This window comes from Antedon bifida, chromosome 7 (assembly GCF_963402885.1).
Source record: "Antedon bifida chromosome 7, ecAntBifi1.1, whole genome shotgun sequence".
NCBI lineage: Eukaryota > Metazoa > Echinodermata > Crinoidea > Comatulida > Antedonidae > Antedon > Antedon bifida.
Window position 1 is genome coordinate 8,551,301 of NC_136232.1, and position 22,305 is coordinate 8,573,605.

The 22,305-nt window shown below is 33.0% G+C and overlaps 1 protein-coding gene across 1 annotated transcript; it reads right to left on the bottom strand.

The window, feature by feature from the left end:
* Nucleotides 1–986: 986 nt before the first annotated feature.
* On the bottom strand, nucleotides 987–22,089 carry LOC144847596 (uncharacterized). The gene is made up of 31 exons (XM_078704035.1): nucleotides 22,038–22,089; nucleotides 21,625–21,679; nucleotides 21,366–21,494; nucleotides 16,940–17,007; nucleotides 16,204–16,277; nucleotides 15,787–15,869; nucleotides 15,575–15,657; nucleotides 14,977–15,110; nucleotides 14,349–14,481; nucleotides 14,001–14,122; nucleotides 13,536–13,656; nucleotides 13,223–13,360; nucleotides 12,924–13,034; nucleotides 12,632–12,801; nucleotides 11,920–12,079; nucleotides 11,293–11,394; nucleotides 11,030–11,155; nucleotides 9,759–9,895; nucleotides 9,596–9,662; nucleotides 9,232–9,399; nucleotides 8,928–9,056; nucleotides 8,763–8,829; nucleotides 8,118–8,267; nucleotides 7,366–7,614; nucleotides 6,850–6,916; nucleotides 6,664–6,725; nucleotides 6,494–6,535; nucleotides 5,842–5,950; nucleotides 4,885–4,999; nucleotides 3,171–4,622; nucleotides 987–2,869 (listed from the first exon to the last, which is right to left on the bottom strand). Exons 1-31 carry the CDS (start codon nucleotides 22,083–22,085, stop codon nucleotides 2,705–2,707), a joined length of 4,836 nt encoding a protein of 1,611 aa, XP_078560161.1. The 5' UTR covers nucleotides 22,086–22,089; the 3' UTR covers nucleotides 987–2,704.
* Nucleotides 22,090–22,305: the final 216 nt, after the last annotated feature.

The window sequence follows — 22,305 nt, forward strand, 5'->3', positions numbered from 1 at the left end:
TTCACTTAACTCAATAAATAATATTTAAGTATTTCTCTTAAATTGTTTTCACTTAGATAGGAGATTTTTCTTTATTTTAAAGGTAAGTGTTTCCCTTAGCCTAAGTGTGAACGGTGAATACGGCCACTGGTATACTTGGGACACCCTATTCAAGGGGGGACGCCTATTAAGGGGACATTTTGTTGGCCGTCAAATGTACCCTTCATGCGATCTACTGTTTTCACACGTACAGACGTACATTTATGCAAAAAAAACAGTCGCCGAAATTAATAGCACAAATATTTATTACGTCACTATATGGACGTCGGGCTATCATTCATCTGAAGAATAATATAAACATCCTGATCTAATCATTGTTGGATGTTTTCATAAGAGCAAGCAATGTCTAAAAGATCCTATTGCGTCATTGTGGAAGTCAACCACACCCGGTGGTGTGCATAACCTGAACCAAATGCCAACCAAAAGAACCCTGGTTGAGTCTGTAAGAGTTCGTAGAACTCTGTTTACACTATCAACCTTTATATGAAATATATGAGATGTGCCCATGGACATGATGATGTCATATCACTACCATATTTGGGAATATCACTACCATATTTGAGCACATCACACTTTCTTTGTCAAACTGGTTTGATAGTGTAGACAGAGCTTAACACTTGAAAGCAGGTCGAAGGGATTCGATTATTAAGAAATTATTAAAAGAAAATGTTGTGTGAAACGGATTTTAAAATGTGTACGCGCGCACCGACTCTGTCACTGACCAATGAAAAAGCATACTGGCATGAGAGAAAGAAAATGCTGATGGAAACGGATTTTAAAATGTGTACGCGCGCGTCGACTCTATGACTGACCAATGAGTGAGTCGGTCACTAATTAGATATGTGATTAAATCAAACACGCCTTATTCAAAAGGAAATTAATAATTCATTAATTAAATTTCTATCACGTGTGAAAAATGCGTAAAATAATACAATTAAAACACAAAATATACTATATACATGGATTGTTTAATCATAAAAATTGAACATAAAAGATGGACATTAACAAACTATTATTGCACTAAATTGTAAAGGCTTCGTTCTAAAATAACTTTAAAAATTATCTTCAACGTAATATTTCTATTTTCTATAGAATATTGTTTATAAAAAAGAAATAAATATATTAATATCACGAGCGGATGTGGTAAGCTCGCGCGCGCGTATAAAAACCACACACACCAGATTGTCTTATTCCAACCATACTGACAGGTTTAAAATCAAAGTTTTATCATTAAATTTCCGACAAGGATGAATTTCTTGGAAACTCTATTTAGAATAAATAATTTATCTTATTACAAATGTGGGTTAATAGTGAAAATATTATACCTTATACACACGTGGGAATAAGATGTAGGGGCTAATGGAAAGGATAGACCTCTATCCTTCTGTGTATCTGAATCTATTAATTGTATTTCCTTAGCAAGTTAACCCATTAGTATTAATAACAACATACTCTACTTGGGCCAAATCCCAGGACAAAATTACAACTCCACTCCCAAAGACTTGTAATAAGAATTTGTTTATGTAGAGCATCTTGTGTATATGTTTGTCTTGTGAACCTCTCTCTGAGGGTCCGTAATGATCAGCAATTGCTGGATGGATCATCCTCATTAAATATGGTAAAAAAAATAAAAATATACATTGATATACTTTATAATTATCATTATTATATAATAACTTGGTCAGAAGTAATTCTCAGGTGGGAATCGAACCCACGACCTCCAGATCCCTTGGAGAGTAGGGCAAAACATCTGACCAATTAATCAACAACTGATGCAAAGCTACTCCAAAGTAGTTACAAACAATTACAATATATAATAAATGTTATATAATAAATATTAATACAGTATTTTGGAAGCAATTTTATCTTAAATGTTTAAACAGTTTATTTAGATATTAATTATCTAATATTTAAAAGCATTTATAAAATAAAATCAAGCTGTTTTCTATCTATACAATTGGGTAAGAATTTAATAACATAAAATAAGCACACAAGGTATTTATGTTGCTTTGTCTGCAGCACTTGACAATACGAATTCGCTAAGAATTAAATACTAAAAATAATAAATATTATAAAACAAACAAAGGGTGTTTATCTTATTTTGTCACCTTCATGGGGTAGGCCCCTGTATTTGTACTTGGTTTACATTCATTGCTTGGCACATAAAACACACAAGTGAATAATATATATATATAACTATAATCTGCGTGGTAGACTTGATCCAGATCATGAATAAGAATGCTTGATACAGAGGTAGAGCAATATAAATGAAAAATCAAGACTCAGGTTAACATATTTATTAACACTACAATGAATCATGGTACTTCTAATTACAAACTTTACTCAGAGCCTAACACCTGAAGATTGAGGAGGTATTTTTATCTCTCTCATGAAACAGTCTGTAGTGTTAATAAATATGTTGAAATAATATGAAAGTATATATCATTTCACATGATGTTTATCATTTCTCTCTTTTTTTCTTTTATGAATCACAGGAAAGGTTTCTAACTCTGCAGATCTGATACATTTAACTCCATATTATAGTATTTATTTGTTAACTAAAGAAGACAATTGATTTTGTGACTCAAACCTTTTGCATATAAACCATAAAATGGGTCACAGGATAATTCTTACCTTCTCCTACATTGACTTATAAGGCCTAACATTATTTCTTCCAAAAAGTTGATCGTTGAGAGGAGCGTTTGAAGGAATTGCTAGCAACAGAGCCATTTTGCTGAACACTGTAGATAAACGGTGGGTTAGAAAATGCGACGGAGGCCACTGCTGGTTCCTTGAATCTGAGGGTACGATTTGATGATGTTCCAATACCCTGTTAAAGATAACATCATTATAGCATTAATTTTTTCTTTATATTAAAACTGGCTTGTGTGCACTTTTAAGAATCCAGTATGGGGTTACCCATGTTTACTGGTCCATTCTCAGACCCACTGTTGCAACCGTGAGTCCATGGTCCATTCTCAGACCCTGTTGTTTGTTGGCGCTGCACTGTGGCAACCGTGGGCCCATAGAGAATCTAATCCAACTTTCCTCAATTTGAGGATGAATAGCAAAATTAAGGATGAATAGCAAAATTTGAGGATGAATAGCAAAATAAAGAATACTAATGTTACCTTTTTCACAGCTTGTTTTTGCTGCAAGTTAGCTTTCATCACAGCAACTGGGTAGGACTGAATCTGGCTCGTGATTAGAGAAGGAGATGTGACCTTAGTGACCTCTCGCGGATTCTGCGTTACACTTGCTACATCCCCATTCTGCATCTGTGATCGTATCCCTCCCAAGTCAGTTGTTTTCAATACTGGGGGTTTATTCACTTCAACCTCTAACTGATTGTTTAATTTCTTATGAGACGTGCTTAGCAAATGATTCACCTGATATTTATGCATCGATTCAACTCCACCTCGATTACTTAAGGATGGCACAGACGAAGAAAGTCTCGGAGAATAGTTACTCCGTGTGCTGTGAAAACTATGTTCTCTCGGAGTTATTAACGCACGTCCCTCAATTTCAGGTATTATATTTTGATTGTTCATCGCAGACAACATTGTATCGTCCATAGAATTCCTAGATAATTTTCCTTGTATTTCAAGACGTGAGACGTTAAAGTATTGTCGTGGGTTCCGTGCAATCAGAAATCGATCATTCAGCTGATGTTTATTATCCAGTAAATGGCTGTACTCGATTGTTTTTCCGATATTCGTAGGTGGTACAGATTCAGGTTGATATAATGAACCTAATGTTTTGTTTTCAATTTCAATGGATGGAGAATTGTCTGACTTTCGGAAAATGTTTGTATACTGTTGCGGCTTTTCAACAAACAAATTTTCTGCGCCGCTTTTCACGTTTTCGTGATACAAATATTGTGGTTCGTTTTGAACGTGTCGAGCGTGATTATAAGGTATTGATCTTTGATCGCTTACAATTCCTACTTTTCTATTTTCGGTTAAATTATTTACATTGTTATAATTAACATTCAAACCAGCTTTATCTGAATGTACCTGAGGTTCGTTATTCCCGCTTTTATTCTCGCCTTTAAAACCACTGGGAGTACTATCGTTATTTAATTTACTATCCGTAGGTTTTTTCTGCGTATTTTCATTTATCTTTTGAAGACTAACTTCATCTTGATCATCATCGTTACTCGCATTGGTTCGTTTATCTGTATTACTTATCGCCGGATCAGGGTTACTCTTTGGTCGAGGGCCATCGCTGCGTAAATCGCTCGATGCACTACTCCTTAAACTCATGGCGGAGCTGCTTCCTGATCCATCTCGCTTAACGTACTTCATCGTAGGCCGACCCTCATACTGAACCGTACCTTTACTGTTCTGCATAATGACTGCATTGCCATAGAAATTCTGCGCGTTTGAGAAATGATGCGAACTATTTGCTGTTTTGTATTTGAAGCTAAACGTGGATGGATCCGATATAGGGGTAGATTCGGTGCTGCATCGATGTGCTTTTAGTGCTGTGGTACGTGGGCTGGGTTTATCTTCCTGTTTAGTTGTAGACTGTTCGGATGAGCTGAGAGAGGAAATTCTACCATCTGCCTGATTAACTGTATTCTAAGTTTAGGACAAACAAATTTATAATAAAGACAAACGATGATATAAAATCAGGGAGAGAGAGAAACATAATCACATGCTTAAATTCATGCTATCGGATTGGTTACTAATAGTGGTCTATAATAACATTTTGTCTGTAGAAAATAGGTAATGCATTCCAATAATATATAAAGAATATAAATACGATTATATACACCAATGTTACTTTTTTCCAAGCATTATTACTACCAAATAGTGAATAAAAATGTCTACTAAAACTTACGGGTTGCTGTTCTACCGTTTGGATAACAGTCGGCCGGGGAATGGAGGTTGTGACGGTGGAGTTGCTAGGGACAGTGCCTCCGAACTGATTAGTGATGTTGAACTGAGGTGTTTCACTAAAGGGAGAGAGTTGATTTTTGTGGAAAATGAGTGCACAGCAGTGGTGAACAAAGCATATACCAAGCAAATAGAAATGAAAGAAAATTGGATATTGCGGCATAGTCTAGGTTCTAGATTTAATATTAGTAAAAAGATAAATATTTTGGCACATATGGCGTTTCATATGTATGCTACTTGAGCTCGTAATCGAAACGCCGACTGGTGGACTAACAATAAATACAGACTTGTGGCAAGTCTAATTGTGGCTGTGCTAGGTGTACGACCCAGAGCTGACCTCTGTCAGAGGTAAAATTTGTTAATCCGAGAAAAATATACTCCAACCAACTAATTTCTCAGGTTAGCTTCTCCATTCCATAATATCTAGGCACTTGATTAACCATGGAGGTGTAAATTATACCTCCATGAATTAAGTTACACTAATTGTTAGCCTACCCAATGTTACACCTATATATATGTATTGGTTGATATGATGGTCCAATCTTATTATAGTTCACTCTATGGTCCAATGTAGTGAAAGCATTAAAAAGTGTTTTTAAAGCTCTGTCTACACTGTCAAACTAGTGTGATGTGCCCAAATATGGTAGTGATATGCCCAAATATGGTAGTGATATGACATCATAAATGGGCACATCACATTTTTTTGTCACATAAAGTTTGATAGTGTAGTGAGCTTTAGAGCTAACTGTAACCTGTAATTGATACTTGTTCAAAGAAGTTTGAGAGGAATGAGATTTTAAAATCCAATGTTGATGCAGAGTATACAGCCTTGATTTGTAGTTATGGAATAAAATCAAATGTTAATATAGACAAAGACAACATATATATTTACAATACTAACCTAGATGCTTTACTTGCATTTGTTATGTTAGTTTGAGGCGTAGTAGATTTTACAAGTTGGTTCATTGCAACATACGATGTTTGTTCTATGCTACTAGAAGGACGAGGTCCTGAATGTTAAAAAAAGCAAACGTAAAAAGGCATTTGCTAAACATGTTAACAGCAGATCAATCAATAGATCAGTAATCAATAAAGATTACTAATAATTAATCAATACAAACTAGTTAGTTTTGAACTGTCTAAACTACAGGAAGGTAGTACATTCTGTAAAATATTATCTACCAATTAATCAATCAAAAATATAAGATCAATAGTAATCAATATTTAAAAGTTAGTTTGGTCTAAACTACAGGAAGGTATTGAATTCTATAATTATCTGAAGATCAATCAATAAACTAATCAATAACCAATATAAGATCAATAGTAATCAATTTTAAATGTTTCTATAAACTAAAAGGTCAAGGTTCACAATTTTGTAAATTGTATCAATAATCAATATAAGATCAATAGCAATCAATGAAAAATTAAACTACAAGAAGGTCAAGGTTCAGAATTCTGTAAATGATAACACATAAATCAATATACTTGATCAATAATCGAAGAAAAATAATTATTAATCAATATTTGTGTTAGTGTTTGGTCTAAGTACAAACCTTGTTTTGGTGTTTCGGTTCTTTCAATATAATGAGAATTCCCTGTGAAAAATGAAAATAAAATTTAGTACAAGCAACAATAATTTATATAATGAATGAATATATAATATAATAAGTATATAATAATATATAAGTGAATAGTAAATAAATTAAAATAAACGTTTTTTTACCCCTCAAAAGTTGTTTAGAAGAGGACCTCGTCATTAATTGTGGTTTACTGGAATTTGTTCGCCTTTAAAAAAAACCAAAATTCTATTTTAGTAATTTTCTTTAAAAACATAGAACAAAAGCATTAAGAATAAACATTATATAATAAGAGAGATGAGAAATACCAACATTTTATGAATAAAACTCACCCATTGTATACATGAATATTTGTAGCTGATGGACATCGACTTCGAGTTAAGGGTTTAGCTGTGAATGCTGTCAAATAATAATTAAATTACCAACAAATGTTAATGCCAACTTAATTGTTATAATTCATATATAAAGTATCTAAACTTTCCTTTTGCATATAGAACATATTACTGAACTTGTAAAATATAGTGTAATATGTAAGGGCGTGTGGCGCAGTGTGTTGGACGTTTGACTACTGATCGTGAGATCGAGGTTCGAATCCAACACTCGCCGCATTGCTTGTATCCTTAGGCAAGATACTTTACTTACGTTTGCCTCTCTCCACCCAGGTGTATAAATGGGAACCCGGTTAGATCAAGACACAACCTTGCGCTGATTTCTAGCTGCATTATGGGAGTATGTTTCCATACGTGTTTGATCCAAAATGACTGGGGCAATAATGTACAGCGCTTAGAGTTTTCACAACATTAGGCGCTATATAAATCCAGGGTATTATTATTATTAATATAGCATACCTTTAGTTATAACTTCAGCATAATTTTGGCTGTCATCAGTGAGCATTGGTTGGCTTTTCAGCGGGCTTCCCGATCGTCTGCCAGTCATTTGACGTTGACCAACCGGAACCACTTTCTCATTTGGTACCATTGACATGCTTATCTGTTTGTTGTAAGGGCGATTCTGGAATGGTGATGGTGCTCGATGACTCAACGACTGAACAGATTTCCGCGTGTCTACAACTGAATGAGTCCAGTCAAACTTTTCATCTAAAAGAAAAATTGTTCTAATTTATAGGTGCAAGTTTTTGTACCCATAGCTTTGGGGCAAGGAGTTTCAACGAAATGGAGTGGAGCTGTATCTTGGTGATTTAGATGCTCGGTCACCATCCCGGGGATGTCTTGTTTGCATTATTTTTTTTCCTATCCAATTAAGCTAGAAATCATGAATAATTCATTACCTTAATTATTTTCTATTATAAAGGATTGCAAGATAGCTAATCTACTTCCTAAATATACTGAACCTAACCCTCTAAATAATCTCTCTCAACTATTAAAAAAAACATGTTCTTGAAAGACCTCGAACCGAGGGCTCCAGTGTAATAGGTTAAAGCCTTTCCCACTAGACCAAACATTTCGGCTGATAAACGCTGTTTACACAAATTGTTTAATCTCTCTGCATGCTTATATAGCGCCCTCTATAATGTTCATATTATGTCATAATTATTCTAATGAATTATTCATGATTTCTGGCTGTCCTGTGTCCTGCTTACCTGCAAATTGTAAATCAGCAAGTTGGTTGGCTACATAGTGTTCCGCAAATGCTTTCTCATGATGTGGGCAGAGACCTTCCACATGGCCTAGAGGTACGCCTGTTGCAGTTAATCCATGGTTACCCTGGGAGTAATGGAACGTTGATTGATCTGTGGTAATGAAAATGATCAATGTTAAAGTATGCTATGATAATGTGTTTACAAATATTAGGATGTTGAAAGTAGAACAGCACTCAAATGCCTCTTTGACACACCCTTTCATTCTCTACAAAAAACCAGTCTATCACACTAAATCACATAACATGTAGAGGGAAACATTTTGTATACGGACCTTGAGCTGCTGGAGGTAAAATACCACTCAACTGGTAGGCTCTTGGCTCTCAATACCTTGTATGCCTCTTTGACCCACCCTTTCTTTCTCTACAAAGAAACCCCTCTATCACACCAAATTACATGGCATGCAGGGGGAAATGTGTTCTTACATATACCTTGAGCTGCTGGGGGTAGAACACCACATAACTGGTAGGCTCTTGGCTCTCAATACCTTGTATGCCTCTTTGACACACCCTTTCATTCTCTACAAAGAAACCTGTCTATCACACCAAATCACATGACATGCAGGAGGAAATGTGTTTGTATACATACCTTGAGCTGCTGGGGGTAGAACACCACTCATCAGGTAGGCATTAGTGATTGCTTCAAGGTACTCTGTCTGCAATGAAAAAACACACAAACAATTAATAAGCTTTCCAAATTATTTTAAACATTTTGGAAAATCTTCTCTGAAATAATATTCGCTGTGGTACTCACTTTCTTCAGTTGCCTTTCCTCACATCTTTCCTGAACAAACATCGGCACGCCATCATTTCTTCCTGGAGTGATGCTTCGTTTTCCAGCGGAAGAAAGACGATCTGTATGTCTGTATCTCATTGTTTTATCCTGAAGAAAAAAAAAAAAAAGTTTTCTATCGATAAGACAAAGGTTTCCCAGGAACAATTGAAAAAAGGTTTGTAGTAATAAATGAGAATGAAAAATAATATTATTATTTTTTTTTAAATATTAGTTTGATAAAAAGAATTTTATTCCCAAAAGTATAACATGTTAAACATTTTACCTTCTTCTTATCATTTTTTGAAGTTGGTGTTGTCTTCTCTTTGCCATCTTTTGCATTTTCTGGTCGACTAGCAGCTTTTTCTTTCGCAAGATTTTCTGCTGCTTTTTCCAAACTTTTTCTTTTTTTGTCTCTCTCTTTTCTTGACCTCAATTTTTTCTTTTTGGAAAGCTGTAAAAAATGAAAATGTCCAATTTGATAAATCTTCATTCAAATAAAAAAAAAAAAACCAACACAAACATTACCTTTCAATAAAAACTGACTTCAAGGAACCAAAGCATGCTTTATGGCAAACTGGCCATATATTCATATTACAATATTCTAATAATTACAGTTATTTATAATTGTGAATAATTGTAAAGTTTACCTTTGGAGCCAAAGCAAGCAAATGCACAGGAAGTCCATCATCAACTGAACTGTCAGATCCACTTGTACTAAGAACATAAAAATTAACAATTAAGATTTTATATAGCATGCATTATGAAACAGTTCCACCCCAATATGAAAATGGATTGTCCTATTCACCCTACCTTGATTCAATAGCTGATGTGTAATCATCACTCAGGCTGACTATACCATTCTCTGGCATAGGGGATCCCGTTCGTTGAAGATGCGCTAGTATTTCTTGTCTCATTTTCTCCTTTAGTTCATCCAATATTTGTTCATACTGAAATAACAAATCATATTAATGATTTTCTAGAATCATGTTATTATGTTCTCAAACGGACATAATAAAGAAAAACAAACAGTTTAGGTAAACATGTAGTGTAGGCCTAAATAATCTGTTTACTAAGCAAAGATATAAAGGAATATGATAAATTTAAAAACACAACAGCTACTACAGTACATGATTACAGGTTAAAATGCTATGATAGGGAGAAAGATTAAAAAATGGAAATATTAAGGCTACAACTTGGAGTTAAGTAAAGGTTACAACATGAAGGTTAAAGGTTATTATATTGAGGTAATAAGCATGAATTATATTTTACTTTCAAACAAATATAAATATTACAGATGAGGAAAGAAAAAGTGAAATGGTCCAATATGAATATTTAATTTAATGAAAACATAATCAAATAAAAAAAAAGCAAATATCTCCATAATATGATGTAAAGCAAATGAACAAAAAAGCAAATTTATAATTCTTTTAAAAAGTTACTCGAATAAACGCCCGAGGCGAAATGTGTTTTAATACAATATTGTGTATATATGCATGTGGCAGGACGTTTATTTGAGGAAATAAATAAAAGCCATAGGGCGTTTACTCGAGGGGGGCGTTTATTCAAAATGATGTTCTATGAGGGCGTTTACTCGAGGGGGGCGTTTATTCAAACTGATGTTCTATGGGGGGCGTTTATACGAGGTAGGTGTTTATTCGAATAAACTTTGATAAGCATTAAAAAATACAGGCATATACAGATTACAAAATAAAAAAAACGATTTCAAACAAATTAATGCAAATGAAGATTGCTTATGAATAATTCAACATCTGTTTGTATTTACCATTGAGAATATAAAATTGTGGCATAAAAACGATATGTAAATATTACAGTTAATAATAATAACTTTTATAAAAAATGAAGAAATATTTGATTATATTAGGTTATATAAAAGCTGACTTCCTCAATGTTACTGAAAATAGTAGTAACATTATAAACTGCTCATGAAACTCAAATCTGGCAACAACGTTGCAAACACTTGCAATGAGAAAATTGATGTACATTATTTTGAAATTATTATTCAAAGGATGAATTAGTTTATATATTAAAATATATTATAAAAATATGTAAGTGGGACTAACCTTAGAAATATCTGGGTCACAAAGGTCCAACAAAGAGTCACAAAAATGGTAGCCCATTGCTTCAAAGTCTTTGGTGTTGAAATGGGTCTTGTTCCGAGAGCCTAAAGAAGAGCCACAGAAAGTAGCCTAGCAAAAAAAGAAAATGCCGACAATATTATATGATATGGTTATTATTATGACTAATTATGATTGATTGAAGTTCCCAAGAAGTACATGAAAAATGTATATTTTAATTTTTTTTTTAAACCAATTATTATTATTACCTCCATTGTGAAACTATTCAAAATGCCCATTTGCCAAATAACAACACGCCCAGTACCTTCTTTACTCTTCTGAACTTTGAACTTGCAACTATTGTAATTAAACTGAAAGAAAAAAATGTAAAAAATATATTTTCACTCCTGAGGATGATAAAAGTATATTGATGGAAACGTTGAAAAACTCAACAGTACACTTTTTCAGACCTATATATATGTGTACCGCAAACTTTATATCAACAAATAGAAAATATAGTTATCTATCATTTCCCTTGAGTGTCAATTTAAAGACAACTTGTACATTGAAATTAGTGGAAGACATTCAGTAGTTAATCCATTTGCAATACGGCAAATTGGCGTAATTAACAGTGGCGATGCCAGACACGAGAAACCATGATACAACCACTGAATGTGGTCCATTCTATGGATCATTTACTGTTAAACTTTGCCTACACTATAAAACTAGTTTGTGATGTGCCCAAATATGGTAATAATATACGCAAATATGGTAGTGATATGACATCATCTTGTCCATATATGGGCACATCACATTAATGTGATAGTGTAGACAGAGCTTTATACTATATGTTTTACAACCTTAATTTTCAACGTAATATTTAAATCCATACAAACCTTCTCTGGGGCGTTCCTTCCCAAGATGACTGGAAATATACGCTCCCTCAAACGTCGTGATGCAATATGCTTATTATCACAGCCGTAGATAAACACATTCTGTTTCCGACTGTGTCCGTGAAGGTCACAGTACATAATGATCTCACGTTCATCTTGTAACCTGAAAGAGAAATTACAATGTAACCAAAACAATGTTGACTGTGAATCCGATAATTATACCTTGTCTACACTATCAAACTTTGATGTGACAAACAATGTTATGTGGCCCGATATGGACATGATGATGCCATATCACTAATAATTGGGAATATCACTACCATGTATGTCCCAAAGGTTATGAGTGAGTGGCCGAGCGGTTAAGACAGTGGAACCGTAATTACGTAGCCATAACATCGGCAGGGGTTCGAGGGTCACTCACTCCATGGTTCTGGTGGTAGAACGAGTCTTCTCGGATAAGGACTATAAACCGTAGGTCCAGTGTACACATCTAGCTCGTGTGCACTTTAAAGAACCTAGTACATCTTTCGAGACAAGTAGGGGGTTACCCCGGTGTATTAGTACATCACAGCCACTGATCACCAACTGGGCCCTCTGGGAGACCAGTCTTTGACTGAAGAGGTTACCCAGTATAAATATATATTTCAATCAAAGGTGTCCTTCTAATAGGAGTTCTACTATAATTTTGTACTTGAAATTGATTGGTGGAACTTACTTCTTAATCATGTTTTTCGTGTGAGCAACTGAAGGGAAGGAGTCTTTGAGAATACTTTTGTAATTTCTGTTTAAGTCTCTTCCTGAGAGAGAACATCTATAGTTGCCGACAATAACACCATCCGGATTCAACATCGGTACGATTTTAAAAACAAATGTGTCTCGCAAAAGCTGGTAGAAAAAATTTGAATATGGGATCAAATATCAAAATAATAATCTAGTTTCATTCACTCTTGGTTTTCACCAAATAATAAATTAATTTAATTTAATAATTAAATAAATTGTTTGCTTACCTTGGCATCAGCACTGTTCCCTGTGAGGTAGTCCAGGAAACCCTTCATCATCCAGCTGGAATTGGTTTCACCTGGATGCACTCGTGCAGTTAACACAACTGCTTTTTTAGTCTTCAAAAATAAAAAAGAACCTTAGTAGTAATAGCCTAGTAGTACACAACGTTTATCTTTTGTACGATTTAGGCTCATAAGTATACACAAGAGATGAAATGACTCGTGAACTAGAAAGATCCTTAGGTGGTTGCATAACTTAATGCATTATCAAATAGATGTGTGTTCACACTGGTAAAGTTACCTACCTTAGCATCTGAAGGGTGTTTAGATGGTGATGTTATCGTAAGAATGTACACGCAGTTACCAGCTAAAGACCGGCACAAAACACGCACTTTGCAAAACTTATTCTTTACTGGATCGTTACTAAGGTTTAACAAATAATCCTACACAAAACATAATAATAACATTGTCATAATGTAATAAAAAAAATAGATAATAAAATTTAATAAACATTTTCGTAATGTGTAATTATTATTATCTCTATTGAGGGAAAAACAAATTTAAGATCATTTGGAATAATGTTCCTCAATCCAAACTATAAACTGACGTTCACATTACCTGTAGATGTGAGTAGGTGTAAGGATAACAATGAGCAAGGTAACAGGTATCATTTGCATTTTGGAACATACAAGTCCATGTCAACGAATAAAAGTATTTTTCACCCTTCAAATCTGTACGTCTGTAAAAAAACCAAAATAAACCATCACAAAATAGCAGTTGGGATCTAACAAGGCAATCTAACAACAGGATGCTGAGCTCTGGAGATCAAATGGTTTATCTGTGGCTGCGACATGATCAGTTCCACCACCCTTAACAGACACCTCGTGCCACAAAGAATATGTACATAGTACAGTATAGTCTTGGTATGTGTCGCAGCCAGACATAAGATCAAAGGACTGTTATGAGTTCCTATCTTGGCAAAGTGAGCTCAGTGTCCTATTGCAAAGTACAGTAAGTATAGCCCATGAAGTTGTAAAATTAATTACTGCAATAAATCAAGAAAGTACTGAAGTAAATTCTTACTGTATGTTGTTCTTGTAATATTTTATATCTTGTCCGATCCTTCTCCAGCCTCTACCTTTGGTCTCCGCATCTTTTTCTGAATACATCAATGGCTTCATACCCATGTTGTACAGACTTCCAGACTGTGTGAAAATAACAATGTTTATAAATACATTTCAAACATAGAGGTATGATACAACTAGAAAACCAACTAGGTTAACAAGGTGACGCCAAGGGCAGGGATTATGTCCGTAAAATATTATTGGTTTATAAAACTAATTATACTGTTGATGATTTGCAATGAAATTAATAGTTTTTTGGTAAATGTCATTTGAAAGAATGATATGAACAGCCGAAGCCTGAACTTACTTTGAGAAAGTTAGTGATAGTAAATCGGTAACGTACACCAGGTTTTACGTTCTTAACTTGGAAATAGAACCACTGCGTGTGCTTATTGGTGTACAGATCGTATCGTAGCAATAAGTTATATTCATATTCTCCACTGAAATGGAAATATGAAACAAATCTAAATAAACACTAGTACAGATCAGTATAAATTTTATTAAAAATCATGAAGAAAGAAATCATGACAGACAGGAAATTGAGATTTATATATTCCCACTGAAAAATGTTGTTGTTGAATATGCAATTTTGATGTTCCATAATAGTTATTCACTTTCACAAAAAATTGGATCAAAAAAAAAAATTAATTATCTAAAATAACTAATTTAAAGAAAAAATATTTAAATTGACTGGAAGACAACAGGTTTTGGTTGAATTTTATTTTGTCTTTTTATAAGTGAAAACATTCCTTTTTTAAGTGATTAACTATATTAAAACTACAAAATGACCTATTCAACATCTTTTTTTTATCAATCTGCATTTTTCATGTTTTTGGGGGACAATACATCTTTGGGCTTTAGCCTAAATCTGTTTCTCACTCCTGGTTATTTTTCATTGGTGACCGAATAAATATTATTATTATTATTAAACTTACACTTTAGTAGCTTTCATCAGATTGCCACTTTCAAACCGTGATTCAAACAATAGAGTTGTATCTTCTTCTGATTTTAATTTAATACCGCGGAACGAACAGCTGTGTTTGCTTCCTCCCACTCTGGACCTCAGAAACTGTGAGACAATAAAACAAAATATGAATATGAAAAGCTGTATAATATAAGCAATAAAAGAATTGTTTATTTCTATTTTACATAAAATATGGCTTCAATTTGTTGTCATTTTAATTTCTTGAGCTTTGCTACTCCGCTTTGAAGAAACGCCTCCCCGAATAAATTCCCCCACCCCATAAAACATCATTTTGAATAAATTCCCCCTTGAATAAACTCCGCAAGGCCTTTATTTATTTCTGCAAATAAACTCCCACCACATGCATTATATACATAATATTGCATTATGCATTTCTATTTGTAGTAGAATTCATTGATTGACATGATCTACAATTTACCAAGCATTTTGATTTTTACTGTACTGTATCTTATCCCAAGGATGTTTTGGCATGGAAATTAATAGTAGTTGTATATCCTGAATATCTTGAATACTAGGTAAAATTATGAAGACAAAATCACATGACTTACGTAGGCCTCTTTGGTTGGTGGGTTGTAGTACACAACTTTACCATCTCCGTCTGTTGGGTGGTGAGGAGTTTTCTCTAGACCGGCTACAATTCAAAATAAATGTAAAATATATATTAGTTTTAATAGTAGTAAATATAACATAACATAGCACTAATCAAAAGTATAGCATAGGTTTCTAATAATTAAAGTGAATAATTTTGTTAGTTACTTACTTGGGACATAGAAAGGCTCTTCAAAGTTAGGTACAACTGAAATATGAACTATCCTGTCTGGTAATACCTCCATTTCTGCAGGCCTATGAAATTTAAAGAACAAAATATTGTCAAATAATACCTCTTTCACATTAAAAGCAAAACTCTGGAGACACTCTGGAGTTGATGCCCTGGCGTGTTGGTGTGAAAGGTAAAATCAAACAACTCTGGAGTTCAAAACACAGGGGTTGAACAGCTGAGCTGAGTTCCGGAGGGCAAACTGTGTGGACACACCGGGACAGTCAGTGTGAAAGGTATCAACATCAAACTCCGGAGTGTCTCCAGAGATCACTGCAGAGTTTTGGTGTGAAATGGGTATATGAGTAAATCCATGTTAATGATGTAGCCCTAGTTAAAAAATTAATTTATTAAACTCACCATCGTGGTGCCTGTTGTGGTCCGTATTCTTTATTTAAGGCGTACAAATTCCGTGGCTCACGAAGTTTAGGAACCTACAAAAACATGTTGTTCAAAGTTATATTAAATAAATCAATATTTGGTCGCCTCTCCCAATGTGAAAGTTAAACAATCGAATCCTTGGAATAAAAAATGATGAAACATTATTATGTTAATAGTGAGGGACAGAATATCATGATTTCCAGACATTTTTATTGTCGCTCGGTAAAGTTACAGGGAATTAAAAAATGTAATGCCTTTAAATATTTGAATTTTTTTTAGTATTTATAAAAAGGATGTCATTTCTTAAAAGTTTCTTACAACCGGTATGAGGAGTGTTTAGATAATATACATAATCACATGGTGGTCATGTTACTATAGAAATCAATAATCAATTATAGTGAGAACTTGATAATCAATACTCGTCATCTAAGCCTAATCCCAAAGGGGATTACCTTTCTGAAAGGTATTAATAGATTATCTGTCGGGATGCGATATTCTTAACTATCCTAACTTAAAAAAAAAATATTGTTTAAAAAAAAATTTGTTTTTTAAATTTACAAAAGAAAACCCTCAAGTGGGCTCATTCAAGTGAATACTATCATACTACCTTATTTAGTCATTACCAAATCTTATCCACAAGCTTAAATTTAGAATGTAAATGCGTTTTAATGCATTTAACGCTGTTGGATGTATGTAATAAGATAGACAGACTTACCATCTTTCCTGCTTGATAACTGTATGTGATCTGCGTTGATTTTTTCTCATCCTCACCTGGTTGGTAATCTGCAAGAATAATAGCATCTCTTTAGCGAGTAACTAAATTGATAACAACGTGCCATACAGCATAATTAGATGATCAATAAGAGCTTCCGTTTGTAAATATCATTTATTGGATTATTTTCAGACAACTATCTTTATTAATTTAGTATTGAGGATGAATGTGAAACATCCTTTGTTAGTCATCACTGATTGGTTTATTAAAAATGCTGTCTTGTTACTACGGGATACAATATCTTTGAAATCCTTAAAGAAACACTGATATTAATTAATAACTTCAAGTAGTCATAAAATTGTTGAAAGTACAACATTCTACTATACTTGTCATTGATTGGCTGTTTATGATCTAGTTTCCATGGCAATAGTTAACAATGTAAATAACAATTTCAGATCAGAAAACTGCTACAATATTAAGAGACTTAGCTGTAAGTTAATTACAAAAATAATATCAATTGAAATTGAATAGTGCGGAATATTCAACTCCATCCTTAGGTTGAGCCCTTCTATTAAATAGTACTATTCTATTGATTGGTGTTCGGCGTAACAATTAAACATGTTTGCAAAAAATCTTGTCATTAAACTCAAGTTTATCTTAATTTTATTATGCTGTCGGAAGTTCGGCAACATTATTCACGACATCACCTTAAACACTTCAATGTCAATCAAGGACTTACGAAAGTTAGAAAAGCTCTCGAAAAAATCTGTAAAAGGAGCAGCTGATATAAATTACTTTAAAAATTGCAAAACGTTTGGCGTGTTTCCGAAATGTATATTATTCTATTATTCGCACATACCTACGCATAGTTGTATAATCCCTCTCACCAATTGAAATTATATAAGTATGTAAAAATAGAATCCACAAAATCTACACAAAAAACATATATGATATATCTGAACTATACAAAGTACACGTTGTGTAGCAAATCAGTCTGAAAATCACACCACACTACGTAATAATAGACGTTTTGTTCTCCAACAATGGATGGCGACGGCGATCAAGTGGTTGTGATTGTGTCGTGTTCGAATATTGCATTTTATACATCTTAACGACAACATGATTTTATTGATTTTCTCCCACTATTTGTGAAAATAGAGCCACTGTGTTTGTTCTTAAATACCAGTTCTTTTTATTTCTATTCTAAACTCTTGATCAATATGTGTAAATAATTTCATATGGTTTGAGTATTACTACTACTACTACAATCAATACTTATGTAATAACATGCATATATAGTGGCACAATAGGTTGGTGCTTTAAGTAAGCTTGCCTTTAAATTCCACAGCCTCGGGTTCAATTCTTCTCATGGCCAAAAACAGCATCATGTAATACATAAATGTGCACTAAAGCATGTAAAAGTATATATTTTTTATTTAGTTTCAGTATTAACTACTACAATCAATACTTAATGTAACAATAACATGCATAGTGGCACAATAGATTGGTACTTAGTAAGCTTGCCTTTAAATTCCACAGACCTGGGTTCAAATCTGCCTATCTTCTCATGGCCAAAAACATCATCATGTAATTACAAAAATGCGCACTGAAGCATGTAAAAGTAATAAATTTTGTTTATTTAATTAAATTCTGATTTTTTTTATGAAGCTGTAGAATTCTGATGCCCTGGATTGAAAAGCTATCAAGTAACGCAAGGCAAACATAGTATGTAAAACGCATGGACGTTGGTGGTGCATCATTTGTGAAACGACGAATTGATTAAAGAAAATGCAGAAAATGCTTATCATTGTTTACTTATGAAGTACAGTAATTAAATTGACTAGCTAGCATGACTATGTATGAAACAATGTTTGTACTGACACGTATACAGGTGTAAATAGACGTCTAAAGTAAGGTAAATAAGAAACACCTGCTTGGTTTCACACATGAATATTAATTCTCCTCTTGTTAAGAATGTCAAAATTATAATGGTGTGTTTCACATTCTTTCATGATTTCTTTCAATGCTTTCAACTTAAATTAAGGTTCTATAAATGTATGTATCTTGTATACTATCATAAAAGATACAATTAAAGTTGTATTGTTCCCCTGAAAAAATAATTGTTTAACATTTTTTTGTTGAATATGCAATTTTAATGTTACATAATAATTATTCACTTTTACCTAAAATTGGATGGAAAAACCATTGTTTAGTGATTAACTTGATTAAATCTTCAAATTGACTATTGAAAGTCTGATTTTATTAATCTTCATTTTTTGGTGGACAATGCATCTTTAAAAATCCTATTAATTTTCTAGTTTTATAGACCAAAATCAACAACATATCACATCCAATTTAATAGTCTTACCTCTTGTCATAAATTGATTTTTATCTCCAACTGAATTAACATTTTTGAAACCAAATTTGGCAACTGGTTGAGGAACAGCATGGGATATCCACGCCATTTTGATTTTCTTATCTTTAGTACTTAACATATTTAAAAGTCTTCATTACAGATATTCGATATCTATTTGCATAATCAGTGTCTGTACCACCTGTATTTAAATCACTGATATATTCACATTCTGTTTAATTAAAATCAATCAAAATATTCCACGCTATACGACTAACAAAATCCAGATAATATACAGTACACCACATTTCAATGGGTTGGAAAAATCCAGTAACGTCTGTGGTATTTTAAGCTATTACAAATTTCAAACTCCAAATTTCGTATACAAAATATTTTCCAACATCCTATGAAATGCTCAGGATCAGTATGATTCACGTTGAATTATACTGGTTGGTAAAGTGGTAAAATTGCTGTGTAGGTAGACCTACACAGCATGAGAGAGACAACCAGTAGGCCTACAGTATATAATCCTTCTTTTACAAATGATAACAGGTTCTAACAAGACCAGTTGCACTGTTATTCAGTAGTATTTCTGTCACCCTTCAAATTCAGGTACTTATTTGATTGGCTGTTATAGCTTAAACTGTATCTTGTCATGATCTTTCATTTGTTAAGAGGACATACTTAAGATTTCAAGGTTAAGACTTAAGTCTTAAGAACAAATAGGTTCTTTCTAAAGTTACATCAATAAGTGCAAGGTCAAGACAAACAATACATGCTTTTCTATTGAAAAGAATCAATGTTTTTTGTAATCGTGTTATGGAGTTAAAAACAAGTTAAAAGTTGAATCTTATAAAAACAATAGACACCTTTCACACCCGTAACTATGTATCAAAATTGAACAATGGTAAAATCCAATAAAACATGTACATGAGGACGCTATTATTGAATTTATACAAAAAATAATCTTTATCAATTAACATACTTAAATGTCAAATTTAATTACGATTATTATTATTACTTTTTAAAACTTTTTTTGAACTCTTCTTATTATTTTTTTTAATCATTTGAACATTATTGTATATTCCATATAAGTTTCATACATACATAGTTGTTTCATCCTGTTTGTAATACACAAACTTATGATGGTTATCTATAGGCAAATGTTTGTTGTTATTTTTGCAGGTAATCTAACGATCGATCAATATTTGATAATTTTTTTTTGCCATTTAGGAAAATGATTCATGAAACCCAAAAGCTACAAAAACCAGAAAAAAAGCCACATATTCTGCATACCTATAGTTTTTATCTTTTGTTTTTAATATCCTATAATACATTTTCAAATTAAAAAAAATAAAAAGTTGTACACAGTAAACATTAGGAAATCAAAAATTATGTAATTTTGGAGGCGGGGATAAGGAAAATACTTTGATAATATGTTATTAAATAGCGAACAAAAAGGTGTGTAGTAATAGAATTTGATTGATCCTGTTGATAGTTGACGGACTAAATTGATGCATTAAAAATTAACCAGAGAGGGCAGTATTCCAATAAATTAAGTTCTCAAATCTGTCCTCATTTTGATTCTGAAAATCAGACTTCCTAGAAACTATTCAGCTAAACTGTATAATTTAAACATAATCTATCTCAATAATATTGAAGTAATAATTACAGAGATCTTAATAAGTTACATAACACAATGACGCAAACAATTGTTAGTGTCTAGTAAGCTCAATTTAACGGTGATATTAACAGATCAATAATGCCTCAAGGTGGTAGTAATTTAATATTGTCTACCAATAAAGTGGTGTATTTTCTTTCTACATATTATTTACAGCTTTTTCGGACTAGAACAACTAGAACATTTGATTGATTTTATACCATTAACTTTATTGTTTATTTTGTGAGGAAATATTGGTCTCAGAGATGCCTTGAAGCTACGATTTACCTTTGTGTAACATGTTGAAAATAAAAGAAAAACATTTAAGTGGGCAAATGGTACATTATTAATCGCGATCTGTTGCTTACAAATTTGCTTCCAACTTTCAATGTCAGAAGACATAGCCTATACTGTACCTTGATCTGATTTGTCATCTTCCAGCGCTTGGTTTTCATACTCTGTTTCTGATTGGTCACTAATTGGGTAGTCATGATTTTTCTGCCAGTCTTCATAGACCTGTCCACTCCGGTATGTTTGATTTTTTCCTGAAAACAGAACATTAAAAAAAAATATTACATTGATGATGGTGGGCCGCTTACTGACTACACTGAATGTTAAAGTAATTCAAGAATGTTATGATGTTGGATGATAAATTCATTTTTTCATATTTCCTACCTGAATAATAGCCATAGTGTTTCAGATGATTTCTCATAAAACTTTCATATGGATTCTGAAAAATAAATATTAATTATTTTTATGCAAAATGTGTATATTTTTAAATAGGATAGGGTTCAGTCAAAAAGGTATTTTACTCTAGGCCTAAACAATGCAAACTTCTTTTTATCAAAGTTAATTTTTCCAATGCACAAGCGGCAAGAAGCATCGACAAGTGATCATCATTCATTTACAGTTTACACATAGGCCCTAGTCAATAGATTGACTATGATTTACAGAAACAGCATGCACTGTACTTTTTAATATTTAAAACATTTTTGTTTTGTTTTTTAATTTATAGCCTATTTAGGCTTAGCTCAATATAATACAGTATTTTCTTATTAAATTTTATGATGAAAAAAAATGATATTCACCATATCATACTCGAAATTACATTCCTCCTTATTTTTTCGAAGCATCATGACGAAGTCTTCTTAGGCAGAATTTACCATAACATCAGGTTGCAGTTTCCTCCTGCTGTGGCAGCAAAAATACCAGCCTACCACCCAGCCTAGCTAGCTACAGTAAGCCTAGCTTATAGGGCCTAAACTACATAAACAATAATCAACAAAAGAAACCTTCAAAATGGTCTAAAAACCTCACAAACTCAACATAAAAGAAATGAATTATCTGTTAGAGATA

What these genes read in the sequence shown, in the direction of transcription:
- LOC144847596 (XM_078704035.1), bottom strand. Translation starts at nt 22,085, where the DNA reads ATGATGCTTCGAAAAAATAAGGAGGAATGTAATTTCGAGTATGATATG. An exon ending in ACACTATGGCTATTATTCAG is followed by an intron (nt 21,495 to 21,624) that starts GTAGGAAATATG and finishes TTCTGTTTTCAG; the next exon opens with GAAAAAATCAAACATACCGG. An exon ending in AGATGACAAATCAGATCAAG is followed by an intron (nt 17,008 to 21,365) that starts GTACAGTATAGG and finishes TTATTCTTGCAG; the next exon opens with ATTACCAACCAGGTGAGGAT.